The sequence below is a fragment of the Miscanthus floridulus genome, chromosome 5, assembly GCF_019320115.1.
Source record: "Miscanthus floridulus cultivar M001 chromosome 5, ASM1932011v1, whole genome shotgun sequence".
NCBI lineage: Eukaryota > Viridiplantae > Streptophyta > Magnoliopsida > Poales > Poaceae > Miscanthus > Miscanthus floridulus.
Window position 1 is genome coordinate 148,995,738 of NC_089584.1, and position 20,702 is coordinate 149,016,439.

Here is a 20,702-nt window from a genome sequence, read left to right on the forward strand (position 1 = left end):
CGTTTGTTGGTTTCAGCCAACCAGCCAATAGTGTTTTTCTCTCACAACAAATCAGCACCGGCCAATCCAAACCAACCCAGAAACCAACCAGCGAACACGCCGAAAGAAAATATTAATATTTATGGTGCATAATTAGTGTCATTAGTTGAATATTTTCATCTCACAACAAATCAGCATAAGTTAAATTTCAACATAAGCGATTGCTAATATTTTTTACAAACCTAGTCAAAGTGAGAAAATTTGATCAGCACGAATACCGTAATGACATATTGACATTTATTTTAGGACAAAGAAAATATGAAATAACAGTGATCAAGTTGCAGGTACTTATAGACTTCGTAGCAGATTAGATCGCCGAAAGAGAACCAGGCTTGGCTGCCCAGGCTCCAATCCTAGCCAAGCTTCAACTAAGAAACCAAACACATCCTATGTGTCATGCAGCCCACCGGGAATAAAATTAAGATTGCAGAGAGATTGAAATTCTCATGAAATAACAAGCTCACATAATACGAATCCATACTCTTTGGGTCTTCCTGAAATCAGAGCACTCGGAGCTCAGAGGTTCATCATCAAATCGGATACCCAGATGAACACAGGGCCTGTAGAAAAAGAATATATGGCAAGGGAGCCAGAACTCGCAACAAGGCATACTTACTTGTACACAGGATACGAACAAACAATATAATTTTTGATCCATCTCATATATATACAAATAATTTGATCTATCTAATGCTGATGGCTATGCGCCACGTTACAAAGAAATGTTACAACAAATTTTCTCGCTCCATTCAGAACAGAGAACTCATTTATGCTATTACATTTAAAAAAAAAATAACACAAAGCATACAACATCAGACAAATGCACAAATTCTATGGAAATCTTAGATTCTTCATCTGTATCCTCAACGTTAGCTACACAGTTTTCTTTTGTTCCAGGTTCTAAAATTCTTCATCATCAAGTGACTCATCATCTGGCATCATAGCTGTCAACAGTGAGTATTTCACCCGCAATGATATCTTACCCCTCTCAAGGTTCAGCTTTGCGCCTGAAACCACCCAATAGCCCGGTGAGTCCTGCGGCCCGCGCATCATCTCTGTTGGATCAACAAACTTGAGCAGCTTTGGGGTCTGCACTGGAACAGGTGGGCCACCAGGGTACACTGCCGAGTTTATGTTCACATCGGCTGGCCGCGGTGGGGGCTTCTGAGCTACTGAGGAGAAATGTGTGCTGATGAGTGTTGAGATAAGGCCTGATTTCTGAGCTAGGTTGGGAGAATTCTCCCATTCCGAGTTCCTTACAACGGCATTGCAGGCTTTGGAGAAATGCAGGCGAAGGAACAGAATTTTCTTGAGGCCATGGTTAACCACATCTAATTGTGCCCCTGTGACAATGGACAAATCATCTGACTCGACTGGTGCTGTGCAGACATGACAGAAACGCTTCCACGGTCCAATTGGTTCGTAGTATTTGCGGTCATATTCTGGAATTTGGTGATTGTAAGGGTCATCTTCAAGCTGAATAATTTGAGGAAGAGAGCATAGATGTTGGAGATGTATAGCTAATTTGTTGCTCTTCCTTCCTTCAAGGAACAACCGGAGTCCTGTAACTGGTCTTTTACCCACACCAACCTGCAGCGAATTTGATATTGGGTTCAAAATATGAATGGGGGAAACACATGAATCAAAAATCAAACCATCATCTTAGTGAAAAAAAAACAACTAAAATAATACTATAGTTTTTTTTTTCAAAAAAAAGGTACAGAAAATGAAACAGAGAAAGAAAACTGTCGATTATGACAATAGCAGAAGCTGTCCATACCATGTTAGTGCAAATATAAAGCTTTGGACCGATTATATTTACTGGCAACGATGTACTGCTTTGTCTTTTCCTCTGAGGGCCCAGAGCGAGATCACTGTAAACAGGTGCCCACTGCCTTGGTAGCTGGAACTCCAGAAACTGATGTAATTCCTCGACTGGGGGTTTATCTGCACCAAATTTCAATATATCACCAAATTGTTGCAGTTGGACTTGCGGCCGAATATTAATTTTGCTAGATTGTGTGCTTTGCAAGTTGCAACCAGAAGTATTATGGCACATATAGGATTTCTTCCCCGTAAAAATTTGCACCACCTATTTTTCTACATTTGCATGTTATTAGCAGAGCAGGAGCACAACCATTGTGTTGCGGATGCCTTTGTTGGCAAATACTAACGCAGAAACAAAAAGGCTGTGGCGTCCACAAGTGGTTAGGATAGAATTTGTTGCTCTGGCAAGTCAGTTTTGGTTGGCACTTGAGATTAGGAATTTGTTAGCGTCGGCTCTACTTAAGGAGAATGGCAGAACTTTGTTTGGTTAAGCAGTAATTGAGTTAATCTGTTCAGAGATTCCTAGGAAGGGTGAACAAACTCCATTCCCTGCCATTGTTACCCTTCTAGTCAGATTAATAAAGCCAATCATCCAGCCATAACACATTGTCTAACTAAAATTCTCCAGCCATGCATTCAATTGTGAAACTCCTTAAGAAAAGGAACTGTTTGTTTCTCTTGAGAAAAAATGAATAAATCCAGCTCCCTTTTATTTTCAACCATCGATTTTCCCAGGTGGCAGGGTATCTCAACCCTAACAATCGAGAACCTCACACCAAAAGCATATTAGAAAACAGTCCCTTTCAAATGTTAAACCAGAAGCATCCTATTCCTGGCTATGGCTAGGGCAAAAACTGTAACCAAATTTCAAAAGTGTCAACGCCGACATTGTGCTGTAATATACTGTGGCTGTATATCCAGATTTCTCCTAGCATCATTCATATATACAGAGTACAGAACAGGGTTTTTTTTGTGTCAACCTAAATACAGCACAGCAGCTTAAAAGAGGGTGAAATGACACTTACGTCGGAGATACAGATTAATTGCATGGTTCAAAAATCCACTTCCAGGAACTCCATTCAATAGTGAAGTGATTGGTATAAAGGACATTGAGATAACATCAGGCTCTGTTTGAACAGTATTAAGCCACTCGCTATGAGATATAAATTCTTTATCCCTCCCACCTCTTCGCTTAGGCATCATCACCAAATCCTGAGATAGGGCGAACAAAAATGTGTATCATGCTAAGACATCCAGCTAAGCTAATATAAATATGATTCTTTGCTTGAGCAATGATGAGCGATTGAACATTATAACACAAAGCTCCGTACCTCAGTTGACGGGTAAGAATTCAATGGACTGGACTGTACAAATCTCAGCTGTTGCTCTCTGATATCACTCTGTACAGTGTGCAACAATGTTAAATCAGAAAATGTGGAAGAAAAATGTAAGCTGAGAACATATTACGTCCAGCCAGCATCCTTTCATGATAAAATATACATGACAGTACCCAAAAAAAGTAAAACCTAAGATTGAAATCAGAATTCAGAGCAAGTAAGCAGTTTAGATCTATGGGCATGGTATATCAAGAAATTAAATATTTTTGTCAATGTATATTTCTCTTTGCCATCTAAATATTTCTCAACCAGAACAGTCATACCAGCCACAATTTGAGGCTATGGTCGCATGCCCATAGAACCAGTGTGTATGTAATTATGTATCATGTCACAGAAAAGGGGAAACTACCTATTGAAAAAAAAACAATATAGGCCAGCTGCTTGTCCCAACTTCCCCACGAATTCAATGAAATAAATTGGAGGGAATCTATTATTTTAATGTTTGTTGGACTAGTAATCGAGGTGATAAACACAAATTCCACTGATCAAAAGCTGCAGTTTTTAAGGCTCACAGAAGTAAACGTTACATGTTGTGGGGTGTTCAACAAAACAATCATTAAATCTTAAATAAGTTATACTGTACAGGTACCACTTTAACAGTAATCATTGATGTTAAATGGAAGAAATCCTGGGAAAAGAAGAAGAAACAAAGGCTCAGAAAGCACCTTATTGTTCCCATATGTGTCCTTGAAACCCATGTCAGATTGCCCATTTGCATCAAAAAATCTCCTGTCTGACATCTCCTTCAATCGTTTTTGAACATCAGCAGCTTGCAAGGTCGATGAATGCTGTTGCTTCAAATAAATTACATCTTTCCCGCCCATCTTTAGACCAACAACTATATGAGTGCCAAATTTTTTAATGAACCTGAAGAGTAAAGCAACTAAACTTTAAGATTTATATTGATGAACTCAGAATGATTCAGTGAAAATGGTAAGCTGACATCATTCACATGTATTCAATTAGTAAGGATAGGAAATGGCAATAGATGACAAGTTATGAGGTGTGGGGTGACACACATTTGCCAGGAGGCCAATGATAAAATCAGGGGAGCTATGAAAAATGGAGAGTTAAAAAACTGAAGGTAAAGACTAATATGAACTGAAGGAGAAACACAGAGTTTCATCCTACGTGCCAAAACTGTAGATTCAGATGTGGATCTAACCTTGCCAAGGCAGCAGGTTCCCAGGTTGATGGAACAGCCTGTTTAACATGATCTCGGAGTACAATTTGCCCTTTTGAGAGTGCGACACTGTATAGTGTGACATACCAACCATCAAAAGCAAGTGTTTTGGTATTAGCAGCATCTTTCTGCCAGCTGCCAGAAAACTCAAACATAGTATTGAAGAAGCCAGATGGAATTTTCCCAGACAAAGATAGCTCCTGGTTGAATTGCTCAGACATCTGCAAAGTGTTTCATAATTTGAGGAAGGTGGCTAACTGGCTTTTCTCAGCATTGTAAACACAAGATATGAGCAGTAATAGTTTCCATGGATGTAGATGTACTCTAGTATTTAAAACAACAACACTTGAAGAGGAAAAGTGCATGATATGACCATATAACAGCATCTACCTAAAAGGACTCAAACGTCTCAAGATTGTCCTTGTGTTTCTATCACTCAAAACGTTTAAATGTTTCCAACCGATTCGGATCCTATTTTCTATTGAATGGCAGGACTTTGCAGCAGCTCCGGATATCGTCTAACTATACGGTATACATGCACAACAGCATTACTACTTAGTAGTTGAAAGTAGCAACAGTTAAACATGGCTTTTTCTTTGCTTAGTCTGTTTGATCGGTAGATTATTTGCAGAGGACGCCATGCATCACTGCAATACCCAGTTCAGTTGCTATACTCTATCATATAGATATAAGTAATAGGAAACTAACACTCCTATATGTCACTACGTATAAGAATAAGTGAAATGGGTATACAAACAAAACCACACCTGCTTAAAGTAGCAATAGTTTAGCATGACTTTCTATTTGCTTATTTCGTTTGGTGCGGTAGACTATTTACAGTTACAGAGCACGTCGTTCAACCCTATAATACCCAGTTCGGTTGCTATTCTCTGTTATGCTGGTACAATCAGTATGAACTAATATAGGGATCCATAAGAAGAGAAATGGATATACAAACAAAACAGGAACAGAACCAGAACCAGAAGCACACCTGCTGGAACGACAGGACATCGGAGCGGAACCTCATCCGCTCCCCTTTGTCGCACTTAACCGATTTTGTGACGCCAGCAACGGTGACGCCGCCGGGCAGCACGATATCCTGGACCTCCCCATGGTCGAGCTCGATGAGCCAGGGATCGGGCGCGCCGCGCTGCTTGCAGTACTTGAGGCGGACGTCGCGGACGACGTCGAAGCCGAGGCCGACGGAGCGTATGGCGGCCTCCTGCGGCGTGGCTCTGCGCGCTGCCATCGTCGTCCTCAGCCGCTCATCCCGCCTCCGGGGTCCCTCCCGTGCGCGGAGGGAGGGATCGCGGGACCTCGATCCCCCGGCGCGGAGAGGCCGATCTGACGCGGGGAGAGAGGAGAAAGGGGAGGAGCGGCGGGCGACGGGAGCGGGGGCGGCGCCGGGGAAGCACAGGTTGGAGAAAGGCGAAGTGGCAGGGGAGGTAAATTTGGCTCCTGCCTGTCTCTCCGGTAGTCCGGTCTCCTTTCGTTTTTTTTTTCTCTCTTGTTGATTCAAAAAAGGCAGGTCGTTTTGTGTTTTTGGTGGGCCCGGTTATGTCTGGTCAAACTGAGGTGGTTGCCGAGCGAGTCCCACTAGCAGTAGAGATCTCTTGCTCCGTGTATATGTGGTACACCTCCTCTTCGTTTTTGCAATTCGTTGGTTTGGTATTTAAAATTGGTTGGATGGCTGTGTACTAGATTTGAATGCAACATTTTGAAGTTCCTATTGCTCGAATTTATTGTGGGAGAAAAACGTGATTGTGGGGTATGGCCCCCGGTATCCACAAGACAAGACATGGGCCATATCATCAGAGGTGACCTAGCTCACAAGATCAAGGCGTGCACGGCGCTGCTCGACGTGCACCGCAAGTTATTGTATAGTACCAAATATAATACTTTCCTTATAACCCTACCCCTCCAGAATATATAAGAAGAGGCAGGGGTCCAATAGTGGACATGGATCTACATACATCTCAATACAATACACCAAAGACACAGGACATAGGGTATTACGTCGATCAGACGGTCCGAATCTGTCTAAATCGCTGTCTCTGCACTTTGTGTCACCATCCGGTTCCTGATCACGCGCATCCCCACCGACAAATCTACCATCGCGCGATATCCCTCGGTGGACTGCCGACGATATTCTGTCGACAGTTGGCGCGCCAGATAGGGGTTGTGTGTGTTGTTTCCTTGTCGAACAAGGTGGCTTTTTCCGCAGGTTCTTCGTTCCTTCTGCAGCCCGGCCAGATCTTCACGGTCGGATCCATCTCGTGGGTCATCAACGCTGACGGAGTCGAAGAGCTCCTCGAGCCGGTGCAGATCGTTTCTGCGCCGACCACCCCTGCTCCTGTAACTGCAGATCCGATCTTGGAACCACTTCCGAGGTCGTCTTCATCAACGACCCGCCGCCCGCTTCCTCGCTACCAGAGGGGACAGATCAATAATGATGATATGATCGAATCCATCGATCGGGCCGGTCTGAAGCTCACGGATTATCTCTCCGTCGCCGAATCGGCCCTGGATACTTTGGTTCAGCACCGACCACCCTCCGATCTAGATCTATCGGAGGCTGCTCGGAAAACTCCAGAAGTTGCGGCTCTGCCCTTCAGGTTCACCAACGCCGCCGCCGCTTACCAACATGCCCTGAGGGGCAGATTCGCCAACTAGGTTGAAGACGTCTATCCTCTCACCGACCAGATAACGCCATATGTCACCGACCAGACTTTCTGTCTAAAGTTAAGTCACGCTTTAATATTCTTCTAAATATTCTCCAATCTCCGTATATCGCCATAATGTTTCTCCGAACTGTTTTCTCCATGTTTGCTCTCCAAACGATTTTCCGAACCCCCAAACAGTCGCGTTGATGCTCGGACGCCTCCAGAGATGGCCCTGTCTCCGGCTCCTCCCTACACGTGCTACGGGCTCCACGCTCTACGTTATGGGTGGTCGGCAGCAGCTCCTTGGTCACGCCTGTTCCTCATACACGTGCACGGGCTCCGCGCTCCGCGTTATGGTTAACAGGCTAGCTAGGGCTGGAGACTCAACTACACACTAACTGTTTGGGCGGTTTATATTAAACGCATCTTCGCTCCAACTAATCGCCAAGCTACATACGCTATTTTTTCTCTAGAGTTCATATATTTTTTCATCATGTACTACCCGTTCTACATGTTTGTATTGCAGGGTCATCGTCTAGGTGATCGGACCACCTGGTGCTCGAACTTTTTCACCGATCAACTGGTCGAACCGCTTGGTTCATCGACTTCGTCGCCGACCAGTTGATCGGACTGTTCACCGGTCGTTTCTAGTCAATGCTCACTTCGCCGCCGACCAGTTGACCAGAATGTTCGTCGCTCGTGCTTCATCGCCAGCTACGTCGGTTACTCCTCGGCCCTTCAGATTTTTCGTGCTCGAGGACTAAGTGGGCACACTTCACCGCACGGACGTCGCCAGCTACGCCGGTGCTCAGACCTCGCCAGATTCACCAGGAATACCTCGGTGCTCGGACATCGCCAGCTACGCGGGGTACTCCTCGATGCTTGGACATCGCCAGTGATGCCGGGGACTCCTCGCTCCTCGGTGCTCGGTCATCGCCAGCGACGCCGGGGACTCCTCGCTCCTCGGTGCTCGGTCATCGCCAGCGACGTCGGGGACTCCTCGCTCCTCGGTGCTCGGTCATCGCCAGCGACGCCGGGGGCTCCTCGCTCCTCGGTGCTAGGTCATTACCGGGGACTCCTCGTTCCTCGGTGCTCGGTCATCGCCATTGATGCCGGGGACTCCTCATTCCTCGATGCTCGATCATCGCCAGCGATGTCGGGGACTCCTCGCTCCTTGGTGCTCAGACATCGCCAGCTACACCAGGGACTCCTCGGTGCTCGGACATCACCAACTACGCCAGAGACTCCTCGGTGGTCGAACATCGCCAGCGACGCCGGGGACTCCTCGCTCCTCGGTGCTCGGACATCGCCAACGACGTCGGGGACTCCTCGCTCTTTGGTGCTCGGTCATCGCCAGCGACGCCGGGGACTCCTCGCTCCTCGGTGCTTGGACATCGCCAGCGACACCGCGAACTCCTCGCTGCTCAGACATCGCCAGCTACGCCGGGTACTCCTCGGTGCTCGGACATTGCCAGCGACGCCAGGGACTCCTCGCTCCTCTTTGCTCGGTCATCGCCAGCGACTGGGGCTCCTCGCTCCTCGATGCTCGATCATCGCTAGCGACGCCGGGGGCTCCTCGCTCCTCGGTGCTCGGTCATCGTCGGGGACTCCTCGCTCTTCGGTGCTTGGTCATCGCCAGCGACGTCGGGGACTCCTCGATGCTCGGTCATCGCCAGCAACGTTGGGGACTCCTCTCTCCTTGGTGCTCGAACATCGCCATCTACGCTGGAGACTCCTCGCTCCTCGGTGCTCGGTCATCGCCAGCGATGCCGGGGGCTCCTCGCTCCTCGGTGCTCGGTCATCACCAGCGACGCCGGGGACTCCTCGCTCCTCGGTGCTCGGACATCGCTGCCTACGTCGGGGACTCCTTGGTGCTCGGTCATCGCCGACGACGTCGGGGACTCCTCGCTCCTCGGTGCTCGGTCATCGTCAGTGAGGCCCGGGACTCCTCACTCCTCGGTGCTCGATCATCGCCAGCGACGTCAGGGACTCCTCGCTCCTTGGTGCTCGGTCATCGCCAGCGATGCCAAGGACTCCTCGCTCCTTGGTGCTTGGACATCGCCGCCTACGCCGGGGACTCCTCGGTGCTCGGTCATCACCGGCGACGCCAGGGACTCCTCGCTCATCGGTGCTCGGACATCGCCAGCGATGCCAGGGGCTCATTGCTCCTCGATGCTCGGTCATCGCCAGCGACGCTGGGGACTCCTCTCTCCTTGGTGCTCGGACATCGCCATCTACGCTGGAGACTCCTCGCTCCTCGGTGCTCGATCATCGCCAGCGATGCTGGGGGCACCTCGCTCCTCGGTGCTCGATCATCGCCAGCGACGCCGGGGACTCCTCGCTCCTCGGTGCTCGGACATCGCCGTCTATGTTGGGGACTCCTCGGTGCTCGGTCATCGCCGGCGATGTCGGGGACTCCTCGCTCCTCGGTGCTTGGTCATCGCCAGCGATGTCGGAGACTCCTCGCTCCTCGGTGCTCGATCATCGCCAGTGATGCCGGGGGCTCCTCGCTCCTCGGTCATCACTAGCGATGCCGAGAACTCCTCGCTCCTTGGTGCTCGAACATCACCGCCTATGCCGGGGACTCCTCGGTGTTCGGTCATTTCGGTGATGCTAGGGACTCCTCGCTCATCGGTGCTCGGACATCGCCAGCGATGCCGAGGGCTCATCGCTCCTCGGTGCTCGGTCATCGCCAGTGAAAGGACCTAGGATGTCGCCTAGAGGGGGGTGAATAGGCGTTTCTGAAAAATCAACACCTTTAAAAGCGGAAACGATTAGTAATAGGAGTTTCCAAAATGGAAACTCCAAATCAGAGTAATACCACCCCTCACAAGTTAGCCACAAAGTATATAAAAGATACTAGATAAACCTAGGGAGCCAAACAGCGGCAACCAAAGAGTTGAATCAAAATGCACTAGTCTGTTAATGTCGGAAGTCCCGACAGTTTGGGTCAGAACTTCCGACGTGTCAGAAGTCCCGACGTTTGGGTCAGAACTTCCGACGTGTCAGAAGTCCTGATAGATTGGGTCAGAACTTCCAACGCGAACTGTCAGCACTTCCGACCCCTACGGGAAATGAACTACAAGTGCTAAAATAAACTTTGTGATGCCGATAACTTACAAACCCACTTCCTAGTGGTAAGGTAAGGTGTTGGGCCACTCTCTTGACGTTGATAAGCCACCACTCCGTAGATCGAGGCCCAAACCCTAAGAAATAGCTAGAGAGAGGAAGATAGCCAAATACATGTAATTTGAGCAAATCACAACAACAACAAGCACGCGGGAGACAAGAATTTATCCCGAGGTTCGGCAGCCCCACAAAGGAGCTCCTACGTCCTCGTTGTTGAGGTGACCACTTAGGTCGGAGTCTCTTCCACCTCCTTGCCTCACTCAAGGATACCACAAAGGTCACTTGAGTTTCTTCACTAGAAAACAAGGGTAATACAAACTTCCCAAGGCTCTTCCACAAGATGGAAGCTCTTGGGCGATGCCTAGCCGGCTAGGGGAAAATCCCCAAGAGTAACAAATGCAAATCAAACCGGCTTGACGAAGAAATCAAGTGCTCAAGCTTGCTCCAAGTGTTTTTCTCACTCAATCCACTCTCCAATCACTCAAACCCTCTAGGAATCGAAGTTGGAAGTAAGGGAGTGAAGAGAGGGGAGCCTAGAATGCTTGGGGGCTGTTTGGCCGAGTGTTTGTCGCAATGAAATGAGTGGGCAACGGTTAGAAGTGAGGAGAGGGGTATTTATACCCCAAGTGAAAATCAAACCGTTCAGATCTACGTCGGAAGTTCCGACGCAGATCTCGGGACTTCCGACGTATGAAGAAAACACTGTTCACAACAGGTCAGAAGTCCGTGTGTGCAAGTCAGTGTCGGAACTTCTGACAAACGTCGGGACTTCCGACGGTCATCACTTCCGACGTACGTCGGGACTTCCGACGGTCATCACTTCCGACGTACGTCGGGACTTCCGACGGGCACAGTTAAACAAACAGCCAACACCGCTGAGGCCGGGACTTCTGACTGTCGGGACTTCCGACACACGTCGGGACTTCCGACTGTCGGGAGTTCCGACACACGTTGGGACTTCCGACGTCCACAGTCACCGCGCAGGCTGTGACTGAGAGTCAGCACTTCCGGCAAGAGTCATGACTTCCGACTGTCGGGAGTTCCGGCTTACGTCGGGACTTCCGACACCGACAGTCACAGAAAATTATTCTATGTGCTCGTGAAGTGCTAGAGTGTCTCATTATTGATTTAGTTATTATGCTTGAGCACTCTATCTTCCTCAGACCACCTAAACTTGCATCCCTCTTAATAGTACGGCATTCCTATTAACTCAAATTTAAAAGTACAAGGAAATTAAACCTTTTGAGTTGATCTCTTTGAACCGAAGCCGTGTTTTCCAATCTTCATCAAGTGAGGGTGCCAATCATGTTGATATTGATCTTTTCACTTGAGCATAGCCATCTTGAGCACGTGACTTGATTCCATTCATCAAATATGAATAACTCCAAATGCATCAAGTCACTTCCAACGCTTTGTCTAATATAGGTTTGATCCTCCACATCAATATGACTATCGCAGCTTGATTAGTACCTCAACTAAATGCAAGTACTTCCTTCTTCACCCTAGCTAGGTTCTTCGGCCGCCAAGCCGTCGCTTGCCCTTCACCCTTGCTTAGTACCTCAAAGCCTTTCCTTGCTATCTTCACCATCTCAAGCCATCAAGTCACATCTTGTGTTGAATCATCCATTCATTTGTATTGTTGTCTTTTTCTTTTCAATTTAGCAAGCTTCAAATATGAGACCATTCCATATGCAATCCCTCATGTCTCATTAATTAACTTTTATCGTGCTTGCTTTCACATAGATCATTGAAATCCCACAATAAATAAGCCTTCACATGAATTCCATTTGCATTGTTGTCTTATGCTTGAACTAGATTGTTTATACAACAATACATCATTTTTGGCTTTATACAATTTCATCAAGTATCTGTGAGATAATCAATTTCCTGTCTACACTTAGCAAACGGGTTAGTCCTTTAATCACGTTGTCATTCAATCATCCAAAACCCACTAAAGGGCTAGATGCACTTTCAATCTCCCCCTTTTTGGTGATTGATGACAACTTGATTAAAGCTTACAAAATGATATAAACATTTAAACTTTTGGGTTCAATGATTTATGAGAGGCTCCCCCTTAATATGTGCTTATGATTAGAATTCACAAACTGACCTCAAATGTCAATTGCACATATTAAAACAAATAGGAGACTCCCCCTAAATCATTGCATCCGTGGGGTGCATGTGTGTGTGACAAAGAGAAACTGTGATGCATATGACAAGATATATCATACAAGAATAAATATAAAGGCATCACATCAAATATTTTCATTCTAGCATGCATAGTCCTTATGAAAATAAATATGACACATGTAATTCACACATAGCACTCATTACAAATTTTCTCAGGTCCAGAAACCACTGATATATATAGATAAAGATCATGTCTCAAGAGATATATAGATAAAGCATAAGTAAGTCTCATCTCTCACATGATACAATCTATCTCAAATCCAAGATACATCAATGAAGCTCAAAAACAAGAAACGACAGCCTGCAGTACATATCTTCAGGTACAAAGATAAGCAAATGAGACTATCCTGAAGCTTTAAGCATATCTCTCCCATATCTCTCCCCCTTAAGCTTTCATCTCTCTCTCCTCCTTAAGATTTAATCATATCTCTCCCCCTTTGTCATCTATCGCCAAAAAGGGTCACACAAAGCATAAAGGGTGTTTAAGGTACAAACTTTGTACTAATCTCTCCCTCTTTGTATTAACCTCTCCCCCTTTGTCATCTTAAAGAGGTTGTACTTGACACTTGTTTGCAATTTAAAATAGATCAAGTACATGGGTTTACTAGCTCATGAACAAACTCATACACTAACCACTAGATTATATAACCATTCAAGCAACAGTGGTAGTCTATGAATCTAAAAAATTTTCATTTGTAATGCATGATCCTATAAGCATGTACTATATGCACTAACCGCATACTAGTAAGGGATGAAAAATGATCATGCACAATACAATGATACCTTTGCTATATTGGAGAGGAAGATAGTCATATAGATTTCAATTCATTTCTCCAATAGCACCATGAAGTCCAATTATAAGCTTGGTGAAGACCAATAGATACCAATTCTTTAAATTCCTATTCTTCACCCTTATGAATTGAGAATCACTAATGATCAAGTGCACTCTTCTTGTTGTGGTTGGCTTGCTTCTTCTTTGATCATTGCTTGCTTGAGAGAACTAAAAGATGCACCACTTGTAATACCACTTGAAATTTCATGACTTGTTCTCTTTTGGGTGTTGCTTGCTTTCTAGACCAATCTCTTGATTTTCTTCAACCAAGTACCTCAAATATTCCTTTAGATTACCACTTCGATTTTAGCCATCCAAGCCTAGGGTGAAGTGACCTCTCTCCAAAGAACCATCCTTGATGCTCACTTGAAATAACTTGAAAGAAAATCACTTGATCCACTTGAAGGATTTTGTTTGATTGATCCATATTGTTGGACTTAATTTGATGAATAACTTTGAATCCTTTTTTAAGTCATTTTCTTTCTACTTGTTTAAGTTCTTTTCTTTCTATCAAAAGATCTCCAATTATCACTAGAACTTAAACTTCATCTTCATCTTGATCTTGGTCTTGATCTCTAGCTTGAGTACCAAATGTGTACCAGATATACTCTTCAAACAAATTGTCTTGTACTCATCATTTGTCATGCTTCTATCTCAAACCAAAACCAAAATATAGGTACCTCAATCACTTATAGATATGATTCTAATTTGAGGACCTTTGAATCTAAGTGACTTTTGATCAATCCAATAATTGTCACTTTCCTGGCAGATTCTGTACTCTTCAAAGAATAAATCATATCTCCCAAAGTACATATCCAAAAACCACAAAATTTGGTGAAGATGTGACACACTAAGCCTTCTAGTAGCTGTAAAAATTTTAGCTTCTTTTGACTTCTATATTGCTACCAGATTTCATATTTTTCCACACTGCTACATGCTGAAAACTGCTGCACTATAGCTGACAAGATCTACTCCAAATCCGAAGTATCACTTATCCAAATCTTATGAAATTTGCACAGCAACTAATACCATAAGTGTAGAGCATGCAGACCAAGTTTCAAGCCAATACAAATAGATTTGGTTGCTCAAACATGTTAATGATCACTGCTAGCTCAGATTTTCAATATTAGACAGATTTCAATAATTGAGCTATTTTTCTCCAAATTGAACCAAACTTGAAATCAACTTGTTTGAATACTCTCACAAGATATATGTCCATTCAAACCACTTACTAGAAGAAATCTTATGAACATATTCAATCAAACCAACTTCAAACTTGATTACTTAAGCATTTAATCCATTCAAACATCTCATAGCAAGCAACATATGCATATATATCCAATTCAATTAACTCATATGCACCCAAATAAACTTTGATCAACAAGAGATATACCTTGATAGCTTATGATCATCTTTGCAAGCTTCAACTCCACTTATTTGCATGCCTTCAAATATATCAATAAATTCCCACAACTTGAATATGACACTTGTATGTTGATAGCATATGGACTTCACTCAATTTTGACTTGGCATTGGGATAGAATTGCACTAGGCTTCAATACTTGACTCAACATAAGATGAACAATAATAATTCCATTGAATCAAGTCTCCAATGTCATGGTACCTACAAACGATCATCCACTTTTCGATGGTACCCAAACTAGTTTGGGTCCTCTCATGTTAGACGCAACATACTTAGGCATAGCCTTAGTATGAATAGCGGAATATTTTTGCAATACTAACCAATAGGGTACCATAACAAACCTTCCTAGGCATAATATTTGCATCAATTGAAATAGGCTTAGGATTCTCACTTAGGGGACATAAATTAGCCAAGAATTGATTTTCTCTTTTTTTTGAATATTTGTCAAATTTATGTTTTTCAAAACTTGAGAGAGATTTTAGTGGGACATAGGGATATTTGTAGACTTGAGAGAACCATGTCACATGTGATTAGGCAAATAATCAACCAAGGGTAGCAACAATCACAATATGACATGACTAGGTCACAAAGACCCAAAAACCACATGATTTTCAAAAACCACACCACCTACACATGCTAGTTAGGGATTTTGTAAAACATCTATCCTATATCACACAAATGCACACACTAGCATATAAAGGGCCTTAGATGCACTTACAATGCACGTATGTAACTACATACCTTTGCCTTGAGCCCACAATATCACCATTGAGATAATACATGGCATGACAACATTATGTTGACCTCACTTGTCAAATAATCATACCATATATGAAATCAATTTTCATCCAAAGGACTACAAATAATGCTAGATAAATTTGTTAGTCCACAATATCATCACTGAGATAATACATGGCATTACAACATCATGTTGACCTCACTTGTCAAATAATCATACCATATATGAAATCAATTTTCATCTAAAGGACTACAAATAATGCTAGATAAATTTATTAGTCCACAATGGTGCAAAATAGAAACTGAGCTCCCCCTAAATAAGTACCACAAGTAATTTGAATGACTTTCAACAAGCACTTTATTCTTTTAAGAATTTGGGAGTCAATTTTCTATTTTGACCAACACAAAGTAATTTGCCATATTTAAATTTCGTTGAGACATACTCACAACCCACTTAGGTTTGATAGATCACAAGCTTCTGAGCAAATTAAGGATATATGAAATCATATGGATCAAACCTCAATTGCATCCCAATTAGTGCTCTGGTTCCTGCCATACCGGACACGTCCGGTAGGTGCAGGACAGAAACAATTGAAGCGCTGCTTGTGATTCTTCGTTTTAGCTCTAGTACTTCTTGTATGCCTGCATCTGAACAAATGCATTGCTCTACTAGAGAGCCATTAAAAGCATCACATGGCAAACATGATAATTATTAAATGAAACTAATTAGCCACTTCCAATTATTTCACAAATATGCTTATTTGTGAGCCATTGAGCACTAAACACAAAGTGGCTATCCTATAAGGTTTTTAGGTACTTGTTATTAATGGTAGAGATGAAGTAAATGATATGGTCATTGATTTATCTTCGGGTCAACCATATATGAGATTATGATAAGAATTGATTGATAGATTGAGTGAATATTGTCAAATTGTTTGCTCAACCACCCCGAAGCTTTCATCTCACCACCAAGTACCTACATTATCAACCTAAGCACATTTTGGTACCCAACTCTTGTTGGGTCCTTTTGGGTTAGTCAACAAGTGCTTAGGCACCCAAATGGCCTTAGTACTAGTTTGTGGTGAACACATCACCTTGCTAGTGCTAACTCCATTTGAGGTCTTCCTAAGCATATTATTATAAACAAATGTGTTCGGCTTAGGGATGTTACCTTTTGGGCAATCATAGCTTAGATGCCCCTTTCTTCCACAAGCATAGCATATGCGACCTTTGTTTGCTCTATGCTTGTTTTGCTTGTATGGACATCCATCAACCTTGTGGCCCATCTCATTGCATCCATAGCATCTTCTTGTTGCAACTTGGGCTTCCTTTCTTGACTCTTGATATATAGGGCATTTCTTGGTAGGATGCCCCAATTTCTTGCTCATGAGACAAGCGCTTTGTCCATCACTCTTCACTTGCTTGGCCTCCTTGATTGAAACCTTTTGAGTGGCGGCTTCAACCTTGTCGGCCCAATTCTTATGTGGACACGTAGCCCACTCATGTCCATACAATCCACAACCATAGCACATCCTTTTTTCATATTTCTTGCTCTTGGTTGTGTTGGCCTTGCTTGAAATGTGATTCTTTTGTTGGGTTTTGGAGGAAGCAAGGTTTGAACCCTTCTCAAGCTTCTTCACCATGTTATCACGGTTATCTTGAGAAGGTTGTGCTTTCTCCTTACCCTTCAATCGAATCACATCTTTCTTTAATCTTTTCACCTCTTCTTTGAGCTCTATGTTTTCTATAAATTTTTGCTCAATCGAAGATTGGCTTGCTTGAGAAGCACACTCATTAGCACAAGAAATATTCAATTGAGATTGTGTACAAGTGAGTGTGTGAGTAGGAGGTTGAGATGATTTTACCGTTGTAATCACAACCTCATGAGCCACCTCAAGCATGATGCTTGATTCTACTAATTCTTCATGAGAGCACTTGAGATGAACATAGTTTGCTTGTAGCACATTATATTTGCTTGAGAGTTCATCTAATTTTGCCTTGAGCTCAAAGTTTTCCTTCTCTAGTTGTGAAACACTAGAAGAGGAGTTAGTAACTAAAGCATGCTCAATTGATAATTTTTCATACCTCTCATTTATGCCCTTTAGCTCTTGCAATTTGGAGATGAGAAACTTTTCTTGATTTTGAAGAGATTGCTCTTGTTTCTCATTCTCTTCCTCTAGCTCATCATTCTTCTCAACTAGCTTCATGAGAATGAGCTTGTCTTTGTTGCTTAGATGACCAAGAGTGTAGCTATCTTCAATTTCAATATCACTCTCTTCTTGATCATCTACTCGTGCTATCTCCTTGGCTTGATCTTTCTTGCTAGCCTTCTTCTTGCTTTTCTTGGCCATGAGACACAAGTGATGAGTATCATGAGATACTAAGGTTGACTCATCACTTGGCCGCCACCGGGCTTGAGCCTCATCATCATAGACTGCCTGCTGTCCGGCTGCCTCAGCCATACCGAACGCATCTGGTAGGGATACCGGACACGTCCGGCATGCGCTTGCAGACAGCGCAGTCACCTCGGCTTGCACCTCTTGCTCCGGCTCGGCGCTCTTGAGATCTTGTGAGGCTTCTTCGCTGCATGAAGACATAATGGACATATTTTCCATTGAATCGACCTCAAGTGCATCATCGCATTTGGATTTTCCATATAACTCAATGAGTTTGTTCCAAATGAGATGAGCACTCTCTGGAGGTGGTTGTCCATTGAATATTGCCTCATCTTGAACCTCTGCACTCAATGTACTCAAAATGATATTAATAGCATGAGCATTGAGTTGCACGCATATCTCTTCCTCTTTTGATAAATTCTTATAGTTGCTCCAATCAACTATAGGAAGTGGTATGCTTGCAAACACAATATGCTCAACAAGAGGACTAATATCTCTAAAAGCATTGAGTACATGAATTGACCAAGGTAGAAAGTTTGAACCATCATTTTGGAGAAGCATCGGCTCCAACTCGATAGGCGTCGACATCCTTTTCTCACGGCGGTGAAGCTTTAGGTGAGAACCTGGCTCTGATACCAATTGAAAGGACCTAGGATGTCGCCTAGAGGGGGGTGAATAGGCGTTTCTGAAAAATCAACACCTTTAAAAGCGGAAACGATTAGTAATAGGAGTTTCCAAAATGGAAACTCCAAATCAGAGTAATACCACCCCTCACAAGTTAGCCACAAAGTATATAAAAGATACTAGATAAACCTAGGGAGCCAAACAGCGGCAACCAAAGAGTTGAATCAAAATGCACTAGTCTGTTAATGTCGGAAGTCCCGACAGTTTGGGTCAGAACTTCCGACGTGTCAGAAGTCCCGACGTTTGGGTCAGAACTTCCGACGTGTCAGAAGTCCTGATAGATTGGGTCAGAACTTCCAACGCGAACTGTCAGCACTTCCGACCCCTACGGGAAATGAACTACAAGTGCTAAAATAAACTTTGTGATGCCGATAACTTACAAACCCACTTCCTAGTGGTAAGGTAAGGTGTTGGGCCACTCTCTTGACGTTGATAAGCCACCACTCCGTAGATCGAGGCCCAAACCCTAAGAAATAGCTAGAGAGAGGAAGATAGCCAAATACATGTAAATTTGAGCAAATCACAACAACAACAAGCACGCGGGAGACAAGAATTTATCCCGAGGTTCGGCAGCCCCACAAAGGAGCTCCTACGTCCTCGTTGTTGAGGTGACCACTTAGGTCGGAGTCTCTTCCACCTCCTTGCCTCACTCAAGGATACCACAAAGGTCACTTGAGTTTCTTCACTAGAAAACAAGGGTAATACAAACTTCCCAAGGCTCTTCCACAAGATGGAAGCTCTTGGGCGATGCCTAGCCGGCTAGGGGAAAATCCCCAAGAGTAACAAATGCAAATCAAACCGGCTTGACGAAGAAATCAAGTGCTCAAGCTTGCTCCAAGTGTTTTTCTCACTCAATCCACTCTCCAATCACTCAAACCCTCTAGGAATCGAAGTTGGAAGTAAGGGAGTGAAGAGAGGGGAGCCTAGAATGCTTGGGGGCTGTTTGGCCGAGTGTTTGTCGCAATGAAATGAGTGGGCAACGGTTAGAAGTGAGGAGAGGGGTATTTATACCCCAAGTGAAAATCAAACCGTTCAGATCTACGTCGGAAGTTCCGACGCAGATCTCGGGACTTCCGACGTATGAAGAAAACACTGTTCACAACAGGTCAGAAGTCCGTGTGTGCAAGTCAGTGTCGGAACTTCTGACAAACGTCGGGACTTCCGACGGTCATCACTTCCGACGTACGTCGGGACTTCCGACGGTCATCACTTCCGACGTACGTCGGGACTTCCGACGGGCACAGTTAAACAAACAGCCAACACCGCTGAGGCCGGGACTTCTGACTGTCGGGACTTCCGACACACGTCGGGACTTCCGACTGTCGGGAGTTCCGACACACGTTGGGACTTCCGACGTCCACAGTCACCGCGCAGGCTGTGACTGAGAGTCAGCACTTCCGGCAAGAGTCATGACTTCCGACTGTCGGGAGTTCCGGCTTACGTCGGGACTTCCGACACCGACAGTCACAGAAAATTATTCTATGTGCTCGTGAAGTGCTAGAGTGTCTCATTATTGATTTAGTTATTATGCTTGAGCACTCTATCTTCCTCAGACCACCTAAACTTGCATCCCTCTTAATAGTACGGCATTCCTATTAACTCAAATTTAAAAGTACAAGGAAATTAAACCTTTTGAGTTGATCTCTTTGAACCGAAGCCGTGTTTTCCAATCTTCATCAAGTGAGGGTGCCAATCATGTTGATATTGATCTTTTCACTTGAGCATAGCCATCTTGAGCACGTGACTTGATTCCATTCATCAAATATGAATAACTCCAAATGCATCAAGTCACTTCCAACGCTTTGTCTAATATAGGTTTGATCCTCCACATCAATATGACTATCGCAGCTTGATTAGTACCTCAACTAAATGCAAGTACTTCCTTCTTCACCCTAGCTAGGTTCTTCGGCCGCCAAGCCGTCGCTTGCCCTTCACCCTTGCTTAGTACCTCAAAGCCTTTCCTTGCTATCTTCACCATCTCAAGCCATCAAGTCACATCTTGTGTTGAATCATCCATTCATTTGTATTGTTGTCTTTTTCTTTTCAATTTAGCAAGCTTCAAATATGAGACCATTCCATATGCAATCCCTCATGTCTCATTAATTAACTTTTATCGTGCTTGCTTTCACATAGATCATTGAAATCCCACAATAAATAAGCCTTCACATGAATTCCATTTGCATTGTTGTCTTATGCTTGAA

General features: G+C 44.2%; 1 protein-coding gene across 1 annotated transcript; it reads right to left on the bottom strand.

The window, feature by feature from the left end:
• Window positions 1-667: 667 nt before the first annotated feature.
• Window positions 668-5,913, bottom strand: LOC136454118 (MACPF domain-containing protein At4g24290-like). The gene is made up of 7 exons (XM_066454664.1): window positions 5,438-5,913; window positions 4,429-4,667; window positions 3,929-4,130; window positions 3,198-3,266; window positions 2,892-3,078; window positions 1,820-1,986; window positions 668-1,629 (listed from the first exon to the last, which is right to left on the bottom strand). The coding sequence occupies exons 1-7, from the start codon at window positions 5,693-5,695 to the stop codon at window positions 940-942; spliced, it is 1,812 nt and encodes a 603-aa protein (XP_066310761.1). The 5' UTR covers window positions 5,696-5,913; the 3' UTR covers window positions 668-939.
• Window positions 5,914-20,702: the final 14,789 nt, after the last annotated feature.